The sequence below is a fragment of the Ambystoma mexicanum genome, chromosome 3p, assembly GCF_040938575.1.
Source record: "Ambystoma mexicanum isolate Mex_15411 chromosome 3p, UKY_AmexF1_1, whole genome shotgun sequence".
Classification (NCBI taxonomy): Eukaryota; Metazoa; Chordata; class Amphibia; order Caudata; family Ambystomatidae; genus Ambystoma; species Ambystoma mexicanum.
In genome coordinates, this window is record NC_090925.1 from 879,970,594 (window position 1) to 879,992,656 (window position 22,063).

Consider the following 22,063-nt stretch of genomic DNA (forward strand, 5'->3'; position numbering starts at 1 on the left):
GCACTTTCAGTGCTCTGCACTGAACGTTCCCTTAAACAGCAGGTACAAGTGTTTGGGGGGGGGGTGTATTGTATGTAGGAGGGGTCATGGTGATGGGGTTTGTGGGGAGTGGGTGCAGGCCAGCAGTGAACATAGTTCCACTACTTCTTTTCATACACTTCGACCACTGGCGACGTACATTGACAAGGGTGAGTCTTATGCTATTTACAGCCCTAGAGTGTGATTGTGACAACTGAGAGCTTTCCACTGCTTCCATCAGTGATGGTGGGTGGCCGAGAGTGGGTGGGTCAGCGGGGCTAGAGGACACTATCTTCAAAAACCAGCCTGATGTGAGGTGCACCTTCTAAACTGAGCTGCCTCCCAGCATGCTGCTCGGGGAGCGGTATCGATTGTGGGAACAGCTCAGGGGAGAGATACTTACTGTCTGGACTGCTTGACACGTAAGCCAACAGCAAACAGGAGACAGAGAAGGACGCGCTGCATAGAAAAAAGGGGAGACACAAACATTGTGACAGTGAAGCATAACTCGGGCAAATGATTCACAATTACAGGAGCGGTGGATCCCGCATAAGTAAACTGAGAGGGAAAAGTAACAGCCTGGAGAAGGAACAGCCTGCTCTCATGGATGAGGAAGGAAATGGCTGCCAATGGTCAGGAGAGGGGAACATCTCCATGTGGGAAAGCTGCCCGAATGGCGGTAAAGGGACAATGCGTCCTGGCACTAGTGCACGGACGGGATCCAATCCTTCACTGGCACTACCATCCTGGCACCAGTGAATGCACCATGTTGTAGTGCGCAGGGGGGTGCATCAGGGCAAAACAGGCATTGAGACAGTGAAGCCATGCAGGTGCACTGAGCAGATCATGGTGCTACTAATGCACTGGAGAGAGCAGATCCGGAACAAATGCACACAAAAGTGAGAATCCCCCATTTGTGAACAATACACTTCATCCCTTGATAGCGACATTTAATGGGCAGCTAGTAACAATAATTATAGCAACAAATGATGCTCCACACACCTGATTTATTTCCTAGGGGCGTTTAATCGGTAGCATCAGTATTCACACCAAACCGCACAAGTGGCTAGATCATGTTATAATAACACTAGTGCACGTGAAGCGTGAAACTGGAGAAGGAAATCTGGCACCGATGATCTAGCGCATTCATTAACCTCCTGCAGCCGAGCGCTGAATCCTAGCACCAGGCAACTAGGAGGAATTATGGCCCCAGTGCTCTTAAGCAATAACTCTCTATCATGTGAAATGCTGAGAAGTCTCAGGGTCAATCTTTGCCGGCCCAGCAGGAGTTGGCCATGTACCAGTCAATGAATGGCCAAAGCCCTGGCTGTGTACAGCATCATTGGCGTTTATATTAACCAATGGGTGGAAGGCAGCCCAAGGGTGGCAGGGATGGCACCAGGGCCTTACAGCTGATATGTGTCTTGGCCTTCAAGGCGGGAAGGCCCAAGCAGCTGCCCTCATGTTGGCTGTCTTATCATAAAGCAAATGACCTCTTTAATTCAGTACATTGAATGTGCGCTTTGCGGCACGCACGTTACAGGCTAGCGTTGTTGATGCTATCTGGCCATCACCGCCCTTGGGCCTTGGAGTATCCAGCAGTGCTCCTATTACCTCAATGCACTTTTTCTCCAGTTTCGTCTATATTACCTGGGATGTGTCCACGGACCTCTAATCATTTGAATTCTGGCCTTCAATACCTGGATCCCCTCATAACCTAATTATTCTTCAGATCAGGACTAGAATATGGGGCATTTTTTTCTTCCATGCTCTCTCTATGGTAGGGGATCATCTAGATATATGATATGATATCATATCATATATGATATGATATGATTGTTTATTCATAATGCGCTTAATACCCAGACGTTTCTAAGCGTGGAACTGGGGATTAAGCCTGTGTTGCTCCGTGCCGTCTTGCTTCCAAGGTGAGTACGTTGCCCCAGACTAATCCTCCCGAGCCTATTCATTTTCATGTTCATAACTAATGTGTGAAATTGTTGCTTTTTTTGTATATCCATACTATCCTGTTGTATGTTGCATACAAGAGAATAAGAACTTTGTATATTTTCAAATTATTTCTTTATTTTCTTCATTAGTGTTTTGTATGCGTTATTGAATAATCTTATTTAGTGGACGATTCATTTGTCCAAATCATAATAAAGCATCTTTTTTTAAAATTAATTACTCATTGTATGCAACATTATTTGCTCTGACCAAGCCCAGAACTGCTTGCAGCTTCATTCATTGTATGGTTAAATTACTTACATCATTATTAGGTTCATGACTGGACCAGTTGGGAACAAACCCTTTGATCTCTTGTGCTCATTAGTTCCCAACAGCCACCGAGTTTCCCCTTTGGGTATTTTTTTGGTCTATATTAGCACCTTGTTGAAAAAGGAAGCGTACTAGCTTTTCAGAGAACATTTAGTATTTCAACTCCTTGCTGCCTTCCTGTCCGGTGAAAATAATTCAGCTATTAATCCCCTCCCTGCATTCCTTTATCTCTCCAATATAATCTTTCTGCCCCACCAGTGATCCAGACTGGTTTTCCCAGCTCTAGGCAATGGGGTTCCCAGACATAACTTTGCAATCATCCCCACCCTCCCCGACACATCAGGGGCCCTGAAGGACTCAATATAAATTCGGTATATTCAGTCTTTATTTTGAAAAAAAAAATAATGACACACTTTATAACGACACACTTTTTAAACGACACCTGAATACCGACAGAAAGTCGAATTTTAAAGTTAAAGTATATATGGGGTGGGGTAAGGGATTAAAAGGAGTGGGGGTTGTTGGGTGGAGGGTTAAAAGGCAGTAGAAACAGGGGTCTTGGGGGCGACCCTCAAAACAAAATAAAAAACATTATTCGTTATTCTATATCAGGTGTTTTAAAAGCGTATCATGATTTAGGGTGTCATTGTAAAGACATCGAACCGTAGGTTCTCGTCATTTTCTTCCCACTAATGACTTCGGATAGTAACTTTGGTAGGGTTTACGCACCTGGTTTGATACAGAGATGTGCATACTCTACCTGCCAATTTGGCGGATGTGCCTCAGGTGCGTACTGTCCAGGACGATCTGCAGCGGCAGTAGCGTGAACCCAAGGAAAAATGCTCCGAGGGTGAATGCGAGGTTCAGCATGTTCTCCTGCTTGATGCAGGCAGGCCGCGCCACCCAACCCTCCTCCATCATGTCCTGGGAGGGGGGGTCCTTGGGAGGGATGGTGGTCTGCGCTAACGGGCTGTGGAACGCTAGAGAACAAGATATCACCACATGAGCTTGGCAACACTCCTATGCTGTGATGGGTGTTAGCAGGGCAGTTTCTAGACAATTGTATCGTATTGTATGGTTTATAGTGACTTTTTCGAATGGCATATTTTCGAATGCCATTTCCTCCAAACATTTTTGCCGAAATGTTTTTTTCCGAATGTTTATTTTTTAAAATTCCCCAAACCCCTTTTTTAACACTTTTTTTTACTTACGAAACCAAAAAAAACCATAAAATAAAAAAAAAATACATTTGAGAAAAAAAAATTCGCCAAAATGTTTTAGACAAAATGGTATTTCGAAAATAAGTTTTTGAAAAAATGACCGGATACCGTATTGTATTGTACTGAAACTTTGTAAAGCGCAAACAAGACCGGTAAAGGCATCAATGCTGCATACATGGCATTCTGGGATGTCTAGGCTTGAAATTATAACACCCCCAATCCTGAACTGCAAGTCCCAAAATGCAAAGTAAGTATTAGATGGAGCTGCCATCTCCTAAATGGCATAAGGTACGTTTGCAACTATGTGCAGACTCGCACTGCAGTCCAGCCTCATCTGCAATACATTCTTGTGATTTGAATAACGTTTTATGGGCGTGTGCTTAAAGGTAGTGAGTAGACAACAAAGCAGACCACAATATTACAAACAGGATTTCATTTTCATTGTCGCATGTTTATTTAATAGTTTAAATGAGGAGCCACGCGCCTTGATGTGGCTGCCACAGGTGCACTGATTGCTGCAGTGCAATCAATGCTTCCAACCATTAAAAACAGCAATGGGAAATGTAATGAAGAAGAGCGCCATTACGTATGTCTTGTTAGGCTACCAAATAGTGCTTAACATACCACCCGGATGCTCAAGGAGAAGAACCAAAGGGGTGTGGAAAAAATGGAAGGTGTTAATAGGTGAGGAAATCAGGTCAGTTGCAAGCCATCAATTACATGTGTTTCTTTTATCATGCTTCATGCAGGACTCCAGCCTCTAAGCGCAGGACGGGTATCGAACCAGTGACCCCCGAGCGTTGCCCCTGAGATAGCCTCTTGACACAAGCCATCAGATCAGGTTATGTGGTTGGCGCCTAAGGGCACGAAGAGGGGAAAGAAGTAGGTAAACTATGAGGTCATCCAGCCAAGTTGCCATATAATATGAGTAATTAGGCAAATGACAAGAATATTTGTCAAATGGTGTGAGTACATTGACATATAAGGGCAAAAACAGCCATATGTGGAGAGTACTCCAGTATTTGTTACCAATATCTGAAAAACAGGATGAGTACCTGGGCATAAGATGACAAAAAGCTATCTAATGGCATGAGCACCTGGGCATATCTCCTCCCTGAATTATGGGATGTTCACGACTCTGGCAGTAGTGGCCCTGTCCAGTAACTTTCTGTACCATAGATCCTAAAAGATCCTGGAGCCTGTTGGGAGCGGCGTCATTGGAAATCTTTCTACTAAGCAGCGTCATGTGACTGCATTTATGTTATGTTATGTTACTTAGCATTTATATATCATTGGTATGACCTCAAAGCGCTGGTTGGTTGAACGCCCTCGGGAACCGTAGTCCTGGTCAGTAGAGAGTATCGTAGGGTGCGTGGGTGCACCAGATATGTGTGCAGCTGATGTAATTGCTGGGTGGTGGCTGCATCCTAGCGTTAGGTGTGGTGCAGGGGATATCAATTGGATGTGTGCAGTCTGGTGGGTCGACACCCAGACTGGGCTCTGGCTGCGTTAGGCCTGAAGGACGCATATGTGAGCGACTAGGCCGGAATGTGCTCGGCTCGCTGAGTGTTATTAGGGTGATGAGGTGTTCATGAGGTAGTATTCATATGTGAACAGCTAGGCCAAATTAATCCGGGGTATAGCTGTGTTCTAGTTGAATGATGGTGTATAGTAGAGAGTGAGCGTAGTGATGTGATATGATGGTTATCTTTAAAGCGCCCAAGACCAGGCACGTGAACAGGATGGCAGGGAGCATAGCGACACAGACACATGGAGGCAGGGGGCTAGGCTTGCACCGGGGGCGATACAGATGTATAGCAACAGCATGGGAGCAGGAAGGCAGGGTACACAGTGATACACAGGTTAACATTTACATGCATATTTCTAACAAGATGCGACTCAGGCTAATGTTGCATCTCCACCTAGGTGTGACACATGTCAACGTTCGCATCTCCATCCAGAAGCGACTCAGGCCAACGCTCATAATCCTGTCAGGGTCTGGCGCAGGGTAATGTTCACAATTCCAACTGAGTGCTCCATCAGTTTCATCAATTTCCATCCATTTCATCCACTCAATCTTTTCTTCCATTCCATCCGTTCTACACATTTCATCCATGCCATCCATTTCATCCACTCCACCCATTCCATCTATTCATTCCATTCCAGCCCCTCCACCCATTCCATACATTCCATCTATTCAGTCCACTCGATCCCTCCAAACAATCCATCGATTCCACCCACTCCATCAATTCCTATCTGTTTCGTCCGTTCCTATCCGATTCATCCATTCTATCCGTTCATGGTTCAGTAACCATGTTTAGTGGTTCCTCAACCTCATCAAATCCTTGAAGAATGTGGGGATTTGTTGTGACCCATAGAACCATTGGTCCACCTGTAGACCACTGGTGGCATCTTTTTATAAAAAGCCATATATCTTTGGAACTTGGGAGATCCTGGAGGCTTCTCCTGTGGTCATCATGAAGAAAGGCCCTCGAAGTTAATGTGGAGGCCACTCTATGGGATCACTTGGCTGGTATTCTCCATAAATTCCAGATCTGTGAAAGTCTATGTCATGCGCTTTATTCCTTCTAAGTAAGAGGTCTCGTTAAAACCCTAAAACATAGTACATTTAGCAAATCATACTGAGCTGCTACTTCATGGAGGTTTAGGGATCCCAGAATAGGACATTATTAGGCAATAGATCATTCACCCAGAAATCTTAGCTGACATGGAGAATACCAAATCATTAAACCCTTAATGAAGGTTGTATGGACGTTTGGCAGTTGAGGGGTCCATCTCAGTAAAGGATCCGAAGTAAGTGAAAGACGTACCTCTTGTGTCACACAGGTGGGAGTAGATCCCCTCGGACGTGAGCATAGGCAGTAGGGCGTTCCAACCCAAGAGGACTCCTGAGAAGAGGAAGGTTTCTGTCAGAGCCGTGCTGATCACCCACCATCGTCTGCACAGTGAGCGGCCAGGCTGGGAAACGCCGCCCGATGCCATCAGGTATGGAGTTCACTGAAATCTGCGGAGAAGACAACAGGTTAGGTAGGAGGCATTCTGAGCCCATGCATGCCATTTGACCAACAAGGAAGTATCTGTTTGCAAAGGGCAAGAGTGCAGGCGTAGAGTGATGGTGTAGAAGAGCAACCTTATGGGGCGTGGTGAAGGAGTGCTGGTTCTGAGAGTGTGTGTGAGGGTGCTATTGGGTTGTGCAGTATGGCTGCCTGTGAAGGACGTGTAGGAGTACTGGCCATCATGAATGGTGTTAGTGGGTTATTAAGTTGGAGCTCATGAATCATGGGTTTTGCACATATTTTAATTCTTCCCAAGGTCCCTGGCCTTCCTTCCCTCAGGGCATTTGACATGGACAGTTTTGACCTCAGGGTCTTGAACACTAAGCTTGTTGACCTGTGAGGCTATTCTTCCTGACCCTGGGATCCCCACAACAGGCTTTGCTGACCTTATGGTGTCGGACAGAGCCTGATGTTTGGAGTGACAATGGCAATGTTTGGACCTAGATGACATTGTGAATCTCTATTGAGACACTTTTATGAACTTCAAAAGATCAGTCATGGCCGCAACCCATTGGAACTCCCTACCACCTCACCTCATGAGCATTGACTCGCACATAGCTTTACGGAAAGCCATCAAAACTCTGTTGTTTGTATGAACAGTGCACGAAGGGCTTTGAAGCTTTTCCAGTGCTGTATATTACGTCTCCTCATGCTATGTATCCTTCATTGTTAAATATATGATGTATGTAACGGACTACCACCTATGTAACTTTTCTGACCTGTTAAGTTCCACGCTCTCTGCAACCTTGAACAAAGCAATCCTCCTTGTAACGAAGACACTTTCTTGCAACAGTGCCTCGATGCCCCTGGGCTGTTAGTGCGCTTTACAAATACAAATTCAAATAAATAAAAAATAAAAAATAATCAGTGAGCGGCACAATGGGCAGCCCATAGTTTGTTTTGAACGCATTACTTTAATCATTGATTTTTGGATTGTTCAACATCTTGTCCTGTTGGTTTTCCCTGGTTACATTTTTCAAAGACCTGAGCTTCTATTTTGTGATGGTTAGGTGGTGTGAAAGGTAGGGGGGACTCTCCTCAGATGTATCCCTTGGAATAGGACTTATACATTGGCAGGTGAAAGATCTTCATCATACCCAGCATCAGAGGCGTAGGCAGGGTAGGGCCTGAAGGGCAAGGCCCAACCAAAATCTGTAAATGCCGACTCAGCAGCGCTGTGTGGGCATTTACAGAACTTTTTGTCAGTGCAGTGGGCCCAACTACATTAGCATCAGGCCCCATTTGCTAGACAATCCTGGCTACGCCTCTGGTGCTTCCCAACTCAACCCAATCACCCCTTCAGCCCTTCTTACTCGTCTCACAGCACCTCCCATAAACGAGGAATGCATCTTTTGGTGGTAGATTTCCTTCCCGAGGCTTAGCTAGGCCTGCATTCCTTTTCAAAGGGCCATAGAAGAGAGCAAAAAAGGAGAAGGCATAATAGAGCAGGAAGTAGGTGGAAGACAAGGGGTCAGAGGGGTTGGCAGTAAAAGAAACGGGGCCTGGCCTGGCAGAGAGTTAAAAGTTAGGGAACACAATGAGCGAGGGAGGAGGAAAGATGCCTCATGCATGTAGCTCTCTGACTATTCCCCACCTGCCTGCAGAAAGAGGCTCCCTATTCCTAGCTCTCTTCCGAATGGATACATTTGCCTGGAGAGCCCAGAACTAATTTCAGTTAGCCAGAGGGTAAACAGAGGCCAGTGAGAGGTGCACACCCCTTCATTTCACTAGGCTTCTGGGGCTCCTGGGAGGAAAAAAGGCATCAGTATTCCAGCAAGATCATCGTCACCAAGGCCACCATCACGAGGGGATTACAGAGCATGCTGTGACACTCTCCGGGGCCTGGTTGGCCAGGCTTATGTTGAAGAGCACATATCCTAACCCTAAGCTACCTGGGTGGTTGCACCATAGAGGCTACACCGGACATAGGGCTGTGCCCGTAAGGGCTGTGGTCGCGTTTGGGAGCGTTAGGGACGCGTGGAGGACGCAGGGCGCAGACCTCTGCCCATTTCCCTCCAGGATTAGGCCCTGGTTCTCAGTGGTGGAGCCAGTCACTCCAAAATTGAGGGCGTTAAAGGCAGAAAGCAGCCCTCTCACCCATAGGGCAAAGAGTCGGAAAGGCTAGTTATATCAAGAGTCTTTCAGATCTTTCACTTTTGAGAGCAGAGTGTTTACATTTAGGAATCATGAACAAGCAGCAATCAGAAAGCATACACTAGCAGAGGACAGAAGACTGCCCTGCGCATATCCGTACACCCCAATGATAAAGTCAAAGATTTAACTGACCTGCTTAGCTATTAGTGGCTCAAACCTCACAATGATTATCATCTTTCCGTGAAGCAAAACATCCTCTGAATTGGGTTGAAAGATAGATCTAATGTGCCAAAGGAAGGCAACATGGAAGTTCAGTTTCCTGCTCTCAGAGGAAGGAGGGTCGACAGCCCAATGGGTTAATGCACCTACTGCAGCCTCCCATGTGTAGCCTGCAGGCGACACATTCAGTTGCTGGTGAGATGCTGATACAGATTTGCTTGCTATGCAGGGGCCGGTGGTCACCTCACACCACCTCGAGAAGGTGTCCTGTTTGAGTCCCAGGGCAATTATTGTATCAAACATGACCCGTAGATAACACCTTTTCCCCTCGTTTTTTTCCAGTCAATTGGGGCCAGAGAGATAAGCTTTTGTATGGGCATTACCAAGGCCAGAGTGTAGAAAACAAAGGCACAACTGTTAATAGGAATGCTGGTATTGAAGGGGCATTATGTTCATGTTTATGTTTATTTAGTTTATACAGCGCTTTACACCAAAACGCTTTACAGTGTAACAACAACAATACAAGAGAAAGAAGCATATTTACAAACTTCATACAAACCAGTGGTACAGTACATAGAACTATTTACTCCAAAGGAGGGGGCGGGGCTGTTCCCTGATGGTCTTTACACGCACGGGTGGTTACGACATCCAATGTAAGGGCATCGGGAGGAGGGGGAGGGAGGGGGAGTGAGGGGAGAGGGGTTTTGGGGGGAAGAGGTAGGGAAGGAGAGTCAGGGGGGAGAGTGGAGAAGAAGGGATTTCAGGGAAGAGCGGAAAGATGGGTAGGTGGGCATAGAGCGGATAGGGAGAGGTAGGGAGTTCCAGTGGAGGGTGGCCAAGAGTTGGAAGGAGCGGAAGCGTGAGGAGGCACAAGGTGCAGGGGTTACAGTGAGAAGGTAAAGATCAGCTGAGCGGAGGGAGCGGGAGGGTGAGTAGAATGAGAGGAGGGAGGAAAGATAGGGGAGGCGAGGTCATGGAGAGATTTGTAGACAAGGCAGATGAATTGGAATCAATTAATTAATTAATTAGCTGTTGGCTGATCGCGCAGGGCAATGCAGGGGCATTGCTAGGGGTGGGCTAAGGGGGCTATAGCCCCTGATCTTTTGGTTGTAGCCCCGGGTAGAATCTCAGGAGCTACAGCCAAAAGACTAGCTAGCCCCCAGTCCCAACAGTTCCGACATCAGCTTAGCCCCAAGTCTTTTCCAGACCTAGCAACTCCCCTGGGGCAATGCATGCCCATTTTCGATAAAAAAAAAAAGTTTTTTTTTTTTTAAAGCATGCCTAGGAGATCTCAGACATTGGATTAGAACTCAGGTCTCCAGCATTCCAAGCCCAAGCAGTTACCACTTGAGCAACTGGTGGCTGTGCTTGTGAGTAGCTTTTGGGCGTATAGATCTTTCTCCTGCATGCCGCTGCTAGCATACCCATTTGCATTGTGAAACATGTTCACTGAAGCCAACGAGGTTAGAACATCTGGCCCCCCGCTCCACCAAATACCAGCTAACTGCAGTGGCCTAGAGGTTAAGTGCTTGCAGTTCGAGTCCTGCTTTCCGCGCATGAATAGTTCGGTAATCTCCTTGGACAGTTGCGTGTACCTACACTCGTTCTAAAAGGTTTGGTGGTCATGTAATGAGTGCCCTGGAAAAGGGAGGGTGGAAGAAAGCAGAGAGGTGGGACTGTGGAGGCAGGGGAGAGGAAGTGCAGGGTAAATTAAGGAGGAGGCCGGGGAGGTAGGGCCGGATGAAGGGGTCCCAGTGGAGAAGAGGAGGTGTTGGCTGAGTGGGGGTATCTCAAGAGGGGCATGGGGAATGTGGGATAAAGTGGGCACATGGGCTGGTGTCATGGGGGAACAGGGCCCTGAATTGTGGAGGGTGTGTAAAAGAGGGTCCTAAATGTGGGGAAAGGGGCCATTGAGGAGGCGGGGGGAAAGGGTGCCCAGTGGAGGGTTGAATGGACCAGACACCACAATGGGCTGGCATTTTCTTCCTCATCAAGCCCTACCCTTTTAGCCTGCCCTGCTTCCTCCTTTATTTACCCTGCACTTCCTGGCCTCCACAGTCAAGCCTCTCGGCTTTCTTCCACCCTCCCTTTACCAAGTAACCTACCCAATACCCTTCTAGACCTACCCCCACTCAGCCAGCCACACCTCCTCTCGATAGCGACCCATCCGGCCCTACCTCCCCCATCTCCCCTTTTAGCCTACCTCATCTCTTCCTTTAACCTGCGCTTCCTCAGTCCCGCTTCTCTGGCTTCTTCCACCTCAACCATACAAGGAGATTACTCAACTATTCCGTTTATATGCAGAAAGCAGGACTGGAACCCAGGCCCCCAGCACTGTAACGCAAGCACTTAACCTCTAGGCCACTGCAGTTAGCTGGTATTTGGTGGAGGGGGGGTGGGGGGGTGGGCAGATGTTCTATCCTCATTTTCTTCAGTGAACATGTTTCACAATGCAAATGGGTATGCTCACAGGGGCATGCAGAAGAAAGATATATACGCCCAAAAGCTACTCTCAGAAGCACAGCCCCCAGGGGCTCAAGTGGAAGGGCATGGTCTTGGAATGCTGGAGACCTGAGTTCTAATCCAATGCCCGGAATCTCCTGGGCATGTTCTTTAAAAAAAAAATTGTTTTAGTTTAAAAAAAAAATGGGTTTGCATTGCCCTGTGCGATCAGCCAACAGCTAATGCCCTTCAATACCTGCATTCCTACTAAGAGTTGTGCCATTGTTTTCTGCACTCTGCCCTTGGTAACGCCCATACAAAAGCTTGTCTCTCTGGCCTCAACTGACTGGAAAAAACAAGAGATAAACGTGTAATCTACGGGTCATGGTTGATAAGATATTTGCACAGGGACTCAAACAGGACACCTTCTCGAAGGCGCTGCGAGGTGACCACCGGTCCCTGCATAGCAAGCAAACCTGTATGAACATCTCACCAGCAACTGAATGGGTCGTCTGCAGGCTACACATAGGAGGCTGCAGCAGGTGCATTAACCCATTGGGCTGCCGACCCTCCTTCCTCTGAAAGCAGGAAACTGAATTTCCATGTTGCATTCCTTTGGCACATTATATCTATCTTTCACCCCAATTCAGAGGATATTTTGCTTCACGGAGAGATGATAATCATTGTGAGGTATCAGCCACTAATAGCTAAGCAGGTCAGTTAAATCTTTGCCTTTGTCATTGGGGTGTATTGATATGCGCAGGGCTATCTTCTGTCCTCTGCTACTGTATGCTTTCTTATTGCTGCTTGTTCATGATTTTTTTTTTTTAAACTTTAGTTTTTATTTGCATTTTTATATAACAGACAACAAAGAAAGAACCGAACAACTCTTCACCCCCTCCCTCTGTGGCCCCCCCGAACCCCTCCCCCCCCTCCCCGTGTCCATTCCGGTGTTTTGTCTTTGGGAGACTTCCTGTGTGGCTCCGTCTAGTGAGTCTCGAGGTCGATGTGATTCGTGACCGCGTCTATGGTTGGCTTAATGCCTCCGTTCCCCAGGACGTGGGGACCCAGCCCGTAATGTTCTGACCCGCCGGGCTAAGGCCATTCCTTGCCGAAGGGGTACCTTCCCTTAGATTCAGTGGACATCCCATCCCCAAGATTGCAATACCCCATACCAGTCTGTAAGGAATGAGCCGGTGTCATTGTTCACCCTGGCGGTTAGTTTGTCCATCATAAACATATTTTTAACTTTAGACAGCCAGTCCTCCTTGGATGGGGGTTCTGGACTCTTCCATCTCTGGGCCAGGGCTACCCTACCTGCTCTCAGCATGGTTTCCCACATCCTTGGGTATCGATGGAGCTCTGTGTCCTCTGGGGGGAGGCCCAGCAGCATCGTTAAGGGGTTTAGCGGCAATCTTTCTTCCGTTACTTCCTCTATCCAGCCCCTTAACGACTCCCAGTATGATTGTACTTTCGGGCAGTGCCACCACATGTGGCTTCTGGATCCCGTTTGACCGCAACCTCTTGGGCACCTCGGGGACACCCCGACGAACATTTTGGACAGTTTTACCGGGTCTCTGTGCCACCCCTGTATTACCTTGAAGTTATGCTCCATGTCTGCGGTGAATAGGTTCCCATGGAATGCTATCCTAAATATTTTGGCCCAGGCGTCCTCAGAGATCTCCTCGCCCGCCAGCTCGTTCCAGAATAGGCGGAAGCTCCTTCTTCCTTCGAGGTTGTAGGTATTCAGTAGTTTATACACACTAGACACTGCTCCCTTCCTGGACGTCGCAGAGTCCAGAAATTTCTCAAAAGGAGTCAGCTGCCTGCTCAGATTTGGACCCCATGTTTTAGCGCAAAGGATGCCCTTCAGGCGGAGGTATTCGAAGATGGAGAGTGATCCCTGTCCGAGGGCAACTTTCAAGTCTTCATAAGGCAGAAATTCGCCGTCTCTGAACATCTGCCCAGCCCACTCCAGGCCCTTATCTGACCAGGCCTGAGAGTTCCTGAATCCCTGCCCTCCTAAGTTAATAGGGTGGCCCCAGAGAGAGGACATCGGGGACGGCCAGGTGGTAAGATGAGCAGTGCTGGGGCCCTCTTTCCAGATGTCCCAGAGGGCTCCCAAGGTGGGGTGTGACCTCAGGTGATTCGGGATTGACTTGCGCGGGGCCCATAGGAGGTCTCTGACCTTTAGGGGGTGGGAGTCCATGTCCTCTAAGTAAGACCAGTACGTTCCCAGCCCCTCTTTCATGTGCTCAAGGAGGACGCGAAGCTGGGCCGCGCAAAAGTATAGGTGGAAATCCGGTAACCCAAATCCCCCCTCCTCCCTTGGCAGGGTCAGCGTGGCCCTTCCGGTTCTCGGGGTTTTCCCTTCTCATATAAAGTCTCGGACCCCGTTTTGTAAATCTCTAAAGCTCTGTGCTGGGACTCTAGTCGGGAGTGCAGTAAAGAGGTACAGGAGCCGAGGGAGTACGTTCATTTTGATTGCGGTCATTCTGCCGTACCAGGAGAGGATCATCTTCCCCCATCTCCTCAAATCTGAGGTGATCACCGCAATCATGGGGTTATAGTTGGCTGCACCCAAATTCGCTAGATCCCTAGTGAGGAGTACCCCCAGATATTTTATGGCCACCTTCCCCACCTTAATCCCATGAAACCTAACCAAGGGGTCCAGCACTGGGTCTGTTGTTCTCATTGGTAGCATGACAGATTTCCCCGTGTTAATTTTTAGGCCTGAAAAGCGACCGAATACAGAGATCAGGGCCAGGAAGGGAGGGAGTGAGGAGCTCGGGTTCACCAAGTAGGCCAGGACATCGTCTGCGAATAGGGAGAGCTTAAATTCCACCTCGCCCCTTTTGATACCCCGGATATCTGGGCTGGCTCTGACCGCTATTGCCAGTGCCTCCATCGTGAGGACGTATATCAGTGGAGAGAGTGGGCATCCCTGTCTTGTCCCGCGGGAAAGGGGAAATGGTGCAGACAACACCCCGTTCACCTGAACCCTTGCCGTTGGGGCGCGATAGAGGGCGGTTATCCAAAGCATAATGTGGGGTCCAAAGCCCATCCTCCGGAGGAGGAGTTCCATGTAACGCCACTCCACCCTGTCAAAGGCCTTCTCGGAGTCCAGGGAAAGGACGCAAGCGTCCAGATCCGATGATTGGGTGTGGTGGAGGAGGTCTATTGTTTTGCGGATGTTATCCGACCCCTGTCGTCCTCTTATGAAGCCCACCTGGTCCCCGTGTACTAGTTTCGGCATTATGTTTTCCATCCTCTTCCCTACCACCTTGGCCAAGATCTTAACGTCAACGTTTAGCAGTGATATGGGGCGGTAGGAAGAGCACTCTGCTGGGTCCCTTCCTTCTTTGGGCAAGACCGCTATAATGGCACCCATCATTGATTCTGGGAGAATGTCCCCCTCTAGCACCGCGTTGAAAACCCTTGCAAGGTAAGGGGCTAGGGCGGAGCGAAATCTCTTGTAGAAGAGGACGGAGAAGCCGTCTTCCCCCGGGGCAGTGCCCACCTTCATCCCACTAATCACCCTGTCCACCTCATCCTCGGATATTGGGCCTTCCAACCCCTCGGACATTTCCCCGGAGAGGGACGGGATCTGTATGGAGTTCAGGAAGTTATCTATCTGGGTGTCGTCCCCTTCGTATTCGGATGAATAGAGGGTTTTATAGTATTGCCGGAAGGTCTCTCCTATGTGGGGAGAGTCACTTCCCATGAGTCCCCGGGCGTCCCTCACTTCCTTTACCCTCCTGCTTTTCTGTACCTCCCTTAACTTCCAGGCGAGGATCCTGTCCGCCTTGTCCCCTTTCTCATAGTATTTCTGCTTAACCATTTGCAGACTCCTCTCAGTTTCGTGCAGGAGGAGGTTTTTAAGTTGGAGCCTATAGTCCGCCAGTGCTGCCACCTGGTCTCTGTCTAAGAGCTGGGTCGGGGATCCCCCCGGTTGGAGACGGGCTATCTTTTCTCGCAGGGCTTTCTCCTGTGCTACTCTCTCCCTCCTCTTTAGGGCACCTATTTTTATAAGGACTCCTCTTAGGGTTGCCTTGAAGGCGTCCCAGAGTGTGTGCGTGGGCACCTCCCCGTTATCATTAATTTCAAAGAACTCCGTGATGGAGTCCAAAACCTCCTGGGCTATGACCTCATCTTTTAGCAGGGCGTCATTGCATTTCCACCGCCCTCTGCTTTCCCTATTCCAGCCCATTTTGATGATGATGCGGACCATGTCGTGGTCCGACCATGGGACTGGGTCTATCGTGAACCCTGATACAAACGGACAAAGACTGTCGTCCGTTAGGATGTAATCTATTCTAGAGAATGAATTATGAACGGCTGAGTGGTAAGTGAAGGAGGGGATCCCTGTCCTAGGGGTCGGGATGGTATCCATTAGGCCCAGGTCCTCGTTTACTCTCCGGAAGCTCTGCGCCATGGCCTCTTCTATGGGCCTGGGATTAAGAGGGCCCATTCGCTTCCTGTCCATGGTGGGATCCAAGACCATGTTGAAATCACCTCCCACCACTAGTGGGCCCTGCACGAATAGCCTAAGTTTGTCCCTGGTTTCCTCCCAGAATTGGGCCTGGTTTTCGTTCGGGCCGTACACCACCGCCAGGGTGATGGGGGCCCCCTGTAGGGAGCCCCGTATCAATAGGTAGCGGCCTTCGGGATCCTTCAAGCTCGCCTCCTTCTCGAACCCTGCGTTCCTTCCTATTAATATGGCAACCCCCCTTTTCTTGGTCCTGTGGGATGCGTGGTAGACCTCCCCAATTCCACCCCCCCTCAGCCTGGGCTCCTTCCCCCTGGCCCAGTGAGTCTCCTGGACAAACAGTAAGTCCAGTTTCGCCCGCCTAAACTCTCTGCAGATCAGGGATCTTTTTGTGGGGGTGTTCAGCCCCCTCGCATTTAGGGTGCCCACTCCTAGGGCCGGATGGCTATCAGCCATAGTCAATGTCTCCTGCCATACTGGTCAGAGACTTCGCCTCGGGTCTCCTTTTACGCTCCCCTTGAGTCACCGGTTGGACACTATTGAAATGAACCCCCAACTGCCCCACTAACCCCCTCCCCAACAAACAAACCCCAACTTGGTTATGAACCCCCTCCCCCTCCCCCGGCGTCCAGCCAGATAGTTCTGCCATCGCTGGCTTTTTGGCCGGACCACCAGCCTACCCCTCTCGGCCAGGCGTCCATTGCAGAACCTCATTCGTGTGAGCCCCCCGCCCCCGATCTTGTTCCCATGATGCCCCCTTTTTGTACTTGCTGTTCCGCGTGGTTCCCGGGTGACAGCCTTGCAATCCTCTGCTAGCTCCGGCCATCCCGGGGGACCGGTCTTTTGCGCCAGTGCTAGCTGGGGCCCCTTGGTAGTCCTCCCTCCGAGTCACGTCGTTCTACCTCTTTCGCTGGTGAGGGTGAGTTCAATTTTTGAAATTTCCGTGCCCCAGATCTCTTCCTCCTTTCGCTTGCCGGGCCCGGGTCATTTGCTCCGCCTGTCGTCGGTCCCGATGGCTCCCGTCGGGGGGGCTGGTCCACCACATAGTCCTGGATGGCTCCTTTGATGTCCTCCTCAGTGGTCAGCGTTGTCCGTTGGCCCTGGTACTCGAAGGTCAAGGAGAAGGGGAAGCCCCATCTATACCTTACTCCTTTGTCTTTCAGCAGTTGTGTGAGGGGGCGCAACATCCTGCGTTTGGAGAGTGTGTATGTAGAGAGGTCTTGGAAAATGGAGACCTGTGAGTTATTATACGTTATCTCTTGGGTTCTCCTGGCTGCTTCCAGGACCCGTGATTTCTCTCGGTAGTAGTGGAACCGGACCAGGATCGAGCGAGGTCCCCCTGCTCGTCCTCCCGCCCTGTGTACCCGGTCGAATGTGAGCTCGGCGGTCATCTCCTCTTCGAAGAGGAGGGTGATTATGCTCCGCACCATTCTGGTGAGCTCTCTCTCCGTTTCCCCCTCTGCCTCCGGGACTCCAAAAAACCTAAGGTTGTTTCTTCGTTCCCTGTTCTCGAAATCATCCATTTGTCTGGACCTCTCCTCCTCCTTCTTCTCCAGGGCTGTCAGCCTCATGTTAGTCTCTATCTCCAGGGTTGTCGAGGAGGATTGGTTAGATTCAACCTGTAGGAGTCTGTCTTCCACTTTGTCAATCCGTCGGTCCATCTTCTCAAACTTCTGTGCTATGTCTGAGCGCATGTCTCTTATTTCTTGCAGTATGGATGCAAAGCCTCTTTCCATTGCCTCCGTTGCAGGGGCAGCAGCCTCTGGGTGGGCCATCTCTCGGACGCAGGTCGGGACTGTTCCGTGTGGGCTTGGGACTTGGTAGCGGTATTTCTGTAGGTTCTTATGCCAGTCCATGCAGGCCGTTAGATGTACTTGGGCTGGTGGGGAGCTTTTAGTGGGTCACTTCGCGGGACCACTGGAGTTGGTGTATGGGCGGGCACACGCCCCGCCTGACTCGGGCGGGGGCCTCACACCCGGTGTCCCCCGGGCCTTCTGTGTGCGTTTTCTTAGGGGGGGCGTGCTTGTCCTTATGTTGTGCTGCTTGGGCCCCTCGCCCTCTCTGGTGACGGGGCTGGGGGGTCGCTTCTTTCTCCTCCCGCCTGCTCCTCTTGTACCCAGGGGGCCCCTCAGGGTGGGCACACGCCCCGCCGTTCCCCGGCGGGGGCCCTCGCACCCGGTGTCTTCTGGGCCTTTCTTGTCCCTTATGCCTTCCCTGCCGCGGATGGGGAGTCCGGCCGTTGCTGCGGCCCGCCCGTGTTGTTTGTCGTGGGGGCTCCTCCCTCGCGGACTGTAGCTCGCCGTGGGGGTAAGGGGGTGGGGGGGGGGGGCGACGTTCGCCCTGCGGACAGCCCGCCGGCCCCCTCCTGTGACCGCCTCACCCACCTCCGCTTGGCCCGTTCTGGCCGACGCTCTTCTTCTGCTCCTCTCCCCGGGTCGGGCGCGTCTCCCCTTCGATCCCCGCCTTCTCCTTCGGGGGACCGCGCCTCCGGGTAGGCTCCGCCGGCTCCCGCTCCACGTTGGTGCAGGGGGGGGTGGGTGTTCGCCGCGGCGTCGGCGGTCAGCCCTCCCTTGCCTGTCCCCCGTGCGATGGTCCTAGGCCCCAGCTTCCGGGTACGTGTCGTCCGGGCCCTCTGGCGCACCTCCGCGGCCCTGGAACTCCACTTTTCCTGGGTCGATTGACCCCGCTGTTTCGCTCCGCGGGGGCACTGGGGGTTCTCCCCGCTCTGCAATCCGTTCCCACGCCTCGGGGGGGTCTATGGGGGGGCTCAGTCCCGGTTCAGACCCGGCCGGTGGCGGAGCGCGGAAATCAGGCAGCCATTGCCTGTGCGCCCCCTGGTGGCCTCCCTGTTCATGATTTTTAAATGTAAACACTGTGCTCTCAAAAGTTAAAGATTTAAAAGACTCTTGCTGTAGCAAGCCTTTCCCAGTCTTTGCCCTGGGGGAGAGGGTAGAGGCGTAGGCAGGGTAGGGCCTGAGGGCCAAAGCCCACCCCGTATCTGTAAATGCCCACTCAGCAGCGCTGTGTGGGCATTTACAGATATTTTTGTCAGTGCAGTGGGCCCAACTACATTAGCATCAGGCCCCATTTGCTAGACAATCCTGGCTACGCCTCTGCCCAGCATCAATCTAAACTTGATTAAAAAGAGTGTTTTCTTTTCTGATGCTGGCACCAATGTGAAAACCTATTAATGATGATATTTTGATCCTCGTGAAAAAAAACATCTGAGCAGACAGGATTGGGAACGTGACTGGAGCAGGGGCTTGCAGCCTGCAGCTCTCCAGATGTTTGACTACGAATCCCATGATCCCTCCCCATTGGCTGTATTGTTGAGGGCTGATGGAAGTTGTAGGCCAAAACCGTCTCGAGAGCGAAAGGTTGCAGACCCCTGGACTAGAGGCTTAACATGCTACAGGCGAGCTGCCCCAATGCTCTATACTTCTGCTAAAGGTGCAGAAATAATCACAGTGTTTTACACCATTAAAGATTAAAAGACCACAAGGTCCAGGCAAGCGTGTTCATTAAAATATGTATTTGATGAAAGGACATTTAAAAAAAATAATTAATATTACAATTACCAATGAGAATAACAGCTGATCCCGCATGAGGACTTCTATTATCACAAATATCAAATATCAATATGCTAATCACATGTCAGATCAACTCTCGCATGTCGGTCCCATTATACAATTCTAAAGTTAAGAATCCCGTGGAAGCTCAGCTCCCCCTTTTAAGAAAGTGTTCTGCCAGCTTCGGATGCCGGTGCAGTCAGAAACTGTGAACTATATTAATCTTGTCTCAAACTGAGTAGTGTAATATGAGTCAAAGGGTCAAAGTTGTGTTCAATATACAAGCACCTTCAGATTAAAAGATCATGACCAAATAGAATGCACTTGTCTTATCCAGAACACTCTCCACTTATAGGATTTTGTCTACCTGCCATATGCCATTAGTGGACAGTTGAGTAGATCATCTAATCTTGATAAAAAGCTAGATCACCCATAATGATACAATGATATGACAATGGGTTCAGTAAAGTTATTTACAAAGGCGTGTGACGAATCCTTGGATGTCGTCACTTCTCCTACTGAGAGAGAGTCCCTTCCCAGGAGGCCAGGGATGTGAGGCCGCTACACGACAGCTCTCCTGGGGGTTGTACGCAGTGGATCCCATAGGGAGAGACTCCTCCTCTAGGGACAGGGATGACCATCTAGGGAGAACACGGTACAACATCCGTCATCCTCCACCCACTTACTTTATCTCCCCTTAGTCCATCAGGCCCAATTTCTCATCCCTCACTTCCTTACCCCAGAGATCCATGTGTCTCTGCAAAACCCAGTACTTAACTTCCCCCAGGATGAGGAAGAGTAGGGCCTACCCAATAGAAGCACCCTTAGCTCATACTGGGGCAAAGAAGAGCAAAGACTACCCTTAATGAATACAATGGGCAAGTAATGGTATGAGGAGGAGGTGGGGAGCCCTACCCAATAGCAAATAGCTTTTAAGGCCATCATTTTCGTGGCAGTACCTGGCAGGGTAGTGAACCAGGTCTGCCAGAGCAGAAAAGAGAGGAAAGGCCAGGGTAAAGAAGTCATTCCCCCTGGTGTTGTGAACTGTGAAACTGAGAATAAGAAAAAGGCCAGGGGAAAGGAGTCATTCTCCCGGTGTTGAGAACTGTGAAACTGACAATAAGAAAGGACAGGTGAAGGGAGACATTCCCCCTGGTGTTGTGAACTGTGACAGTAAAAACAAAGAGAGTGTGAGAATGACAAGGAAGGGAAGGGAGTAAATCCCCTGGCATTGTGAAATTGTGGAACCAAGTGAAAATAGAGTCCAGGAGCAGGGAGTCATTCCCCCTGGCTTTGTGACAAGATACCTGGAGACGGGAGGCATTCTCCAAGAACCCAATAGTGAAGAAGCAACTATGGGCAGTAAGGAGTGTTGACGTTTGAAATAGAACTTTACATTTTGAGTTTGAATTGGGAAGTTTACTACATTTTGTCATTGTAACCGGGAACTTTGTTTTGTGCCTTGGCAAGGGATTGAGACCTGGGGAAGGGAGTCATTCCTGCAGGTAAAAATCCCAGCTAACAACTGCTACTGTGATCCACTGTCCAGAAGAAGCAAGCCATTCTTCTGGACCAAGACCCCCACTACCTCTTAAATTTAATTATAAATGTGAGGGACAGAAGTAGGGTTTTGACACAGGATGATGGACTATTGATTTACACTGACATCTTGCCTAAACCCGTAGTATTTTAGGTGAGGCAGGAAAACCCCTCTTAGAGTAAGGGAAAGTTAGGATTTCTCTATTTTAATTAATTACTAATAAAGGTTTATGCCAACAACCATGCCACCTGTGCGTCAGTCTCCTAATTACTATTTTTGAAACTTGAAAAATCCTACTGCTTTTTGGTCACAGAATGTTGGCAAGTATGCAAGTACTAGCACTGAATCCTATCTTTAGATTTAGGATTAGATAGGCATTTTTCAAACCAAATTGAAGTTCAATAAACACCTTTGAACTGTGGTCACTTGTGTCTGTCTTACTGTTTGATACCATGCCTTGCATACATGTGGTGCCAGGAATGGGAGGGATTTGATTCAATTGTCAAAAATTGAGAATCCATGCTGATAATCGTTTTGCCACCAGAAGGGGAAAATAGAATTGTTCAACTCCTCGATTCTGATCGTGTATCCACTCTCAAAGAGGTGTTATTTTCCCAGCTTCACGTCCCAACTTGTCAACAAGATTTATTTTTCAAAACTCTGATGTTTTTAGAAACCCTTCCACTTACCCACTATAACATACAACAATGGGATGAAATGATCTTAAAAATACGAACAACACACATCTTCATTAGACTCAGCGCTCTGAATCCACCTCTTGTGCAACCTTTTCTTTTTGATACCAAATCAGCATTGGTCCCTGGTCCATCAGGTTTAGCAGTTAATTCATCATGATCTTCCCCATCTGTCGGAATCAGACTCAGAGAAATCAGATGACTTTGAAACCCTATCAGTGGGAGTTGAGATCTGTTTGCTTTCTGATTTAGAAAATACTATAAAAGGAACCCTTAACCCGCCGGAAGACATGGCCGACCAGACAGCCATCATGGTCCAGCTGGGCACCCATCAGATTCAAGCCGAAGCTCGATTTCAAGAGATTTTAATGAAATTGGTTGAGTTACAGGCAAGACCCCTATTACCTCAAGGGATACAACAGC

General features: G+C 49.4%; 1 protein-coding gene across 1 annotated transcript in view; it reads right to left on the bottom strand.

The window, feature by feature from the left end:
• LOC138581057 (large neutral amino acids transporter small subunit 4-like) overlaps positions 1-22,063 on the bottom strand; it is a 292,371-nt gene that overhangs the window by 193,236 nt on the left and 77,072 nt on the right. The window contains exons 2-4 of the mRNA XM_069652100.1: positions 6,347-6,540; positions 3,056-3,275; positions 422-477 (exon numbers count right to left, since the gene is read on the bottom strand). Coding sequence (XP_069508201.1) covers positions 422-477; positions 3,056-3,275; positions 6,347-6,518 — 448 coding nt within the window. The 5' untranslated portion in view covers positions 6,519-6,540. The remainder of the gene's footprint in view (positions 1-421; positions 478-3,055; positions 3,276-6,346; positions 6,541-22,063) is intronic.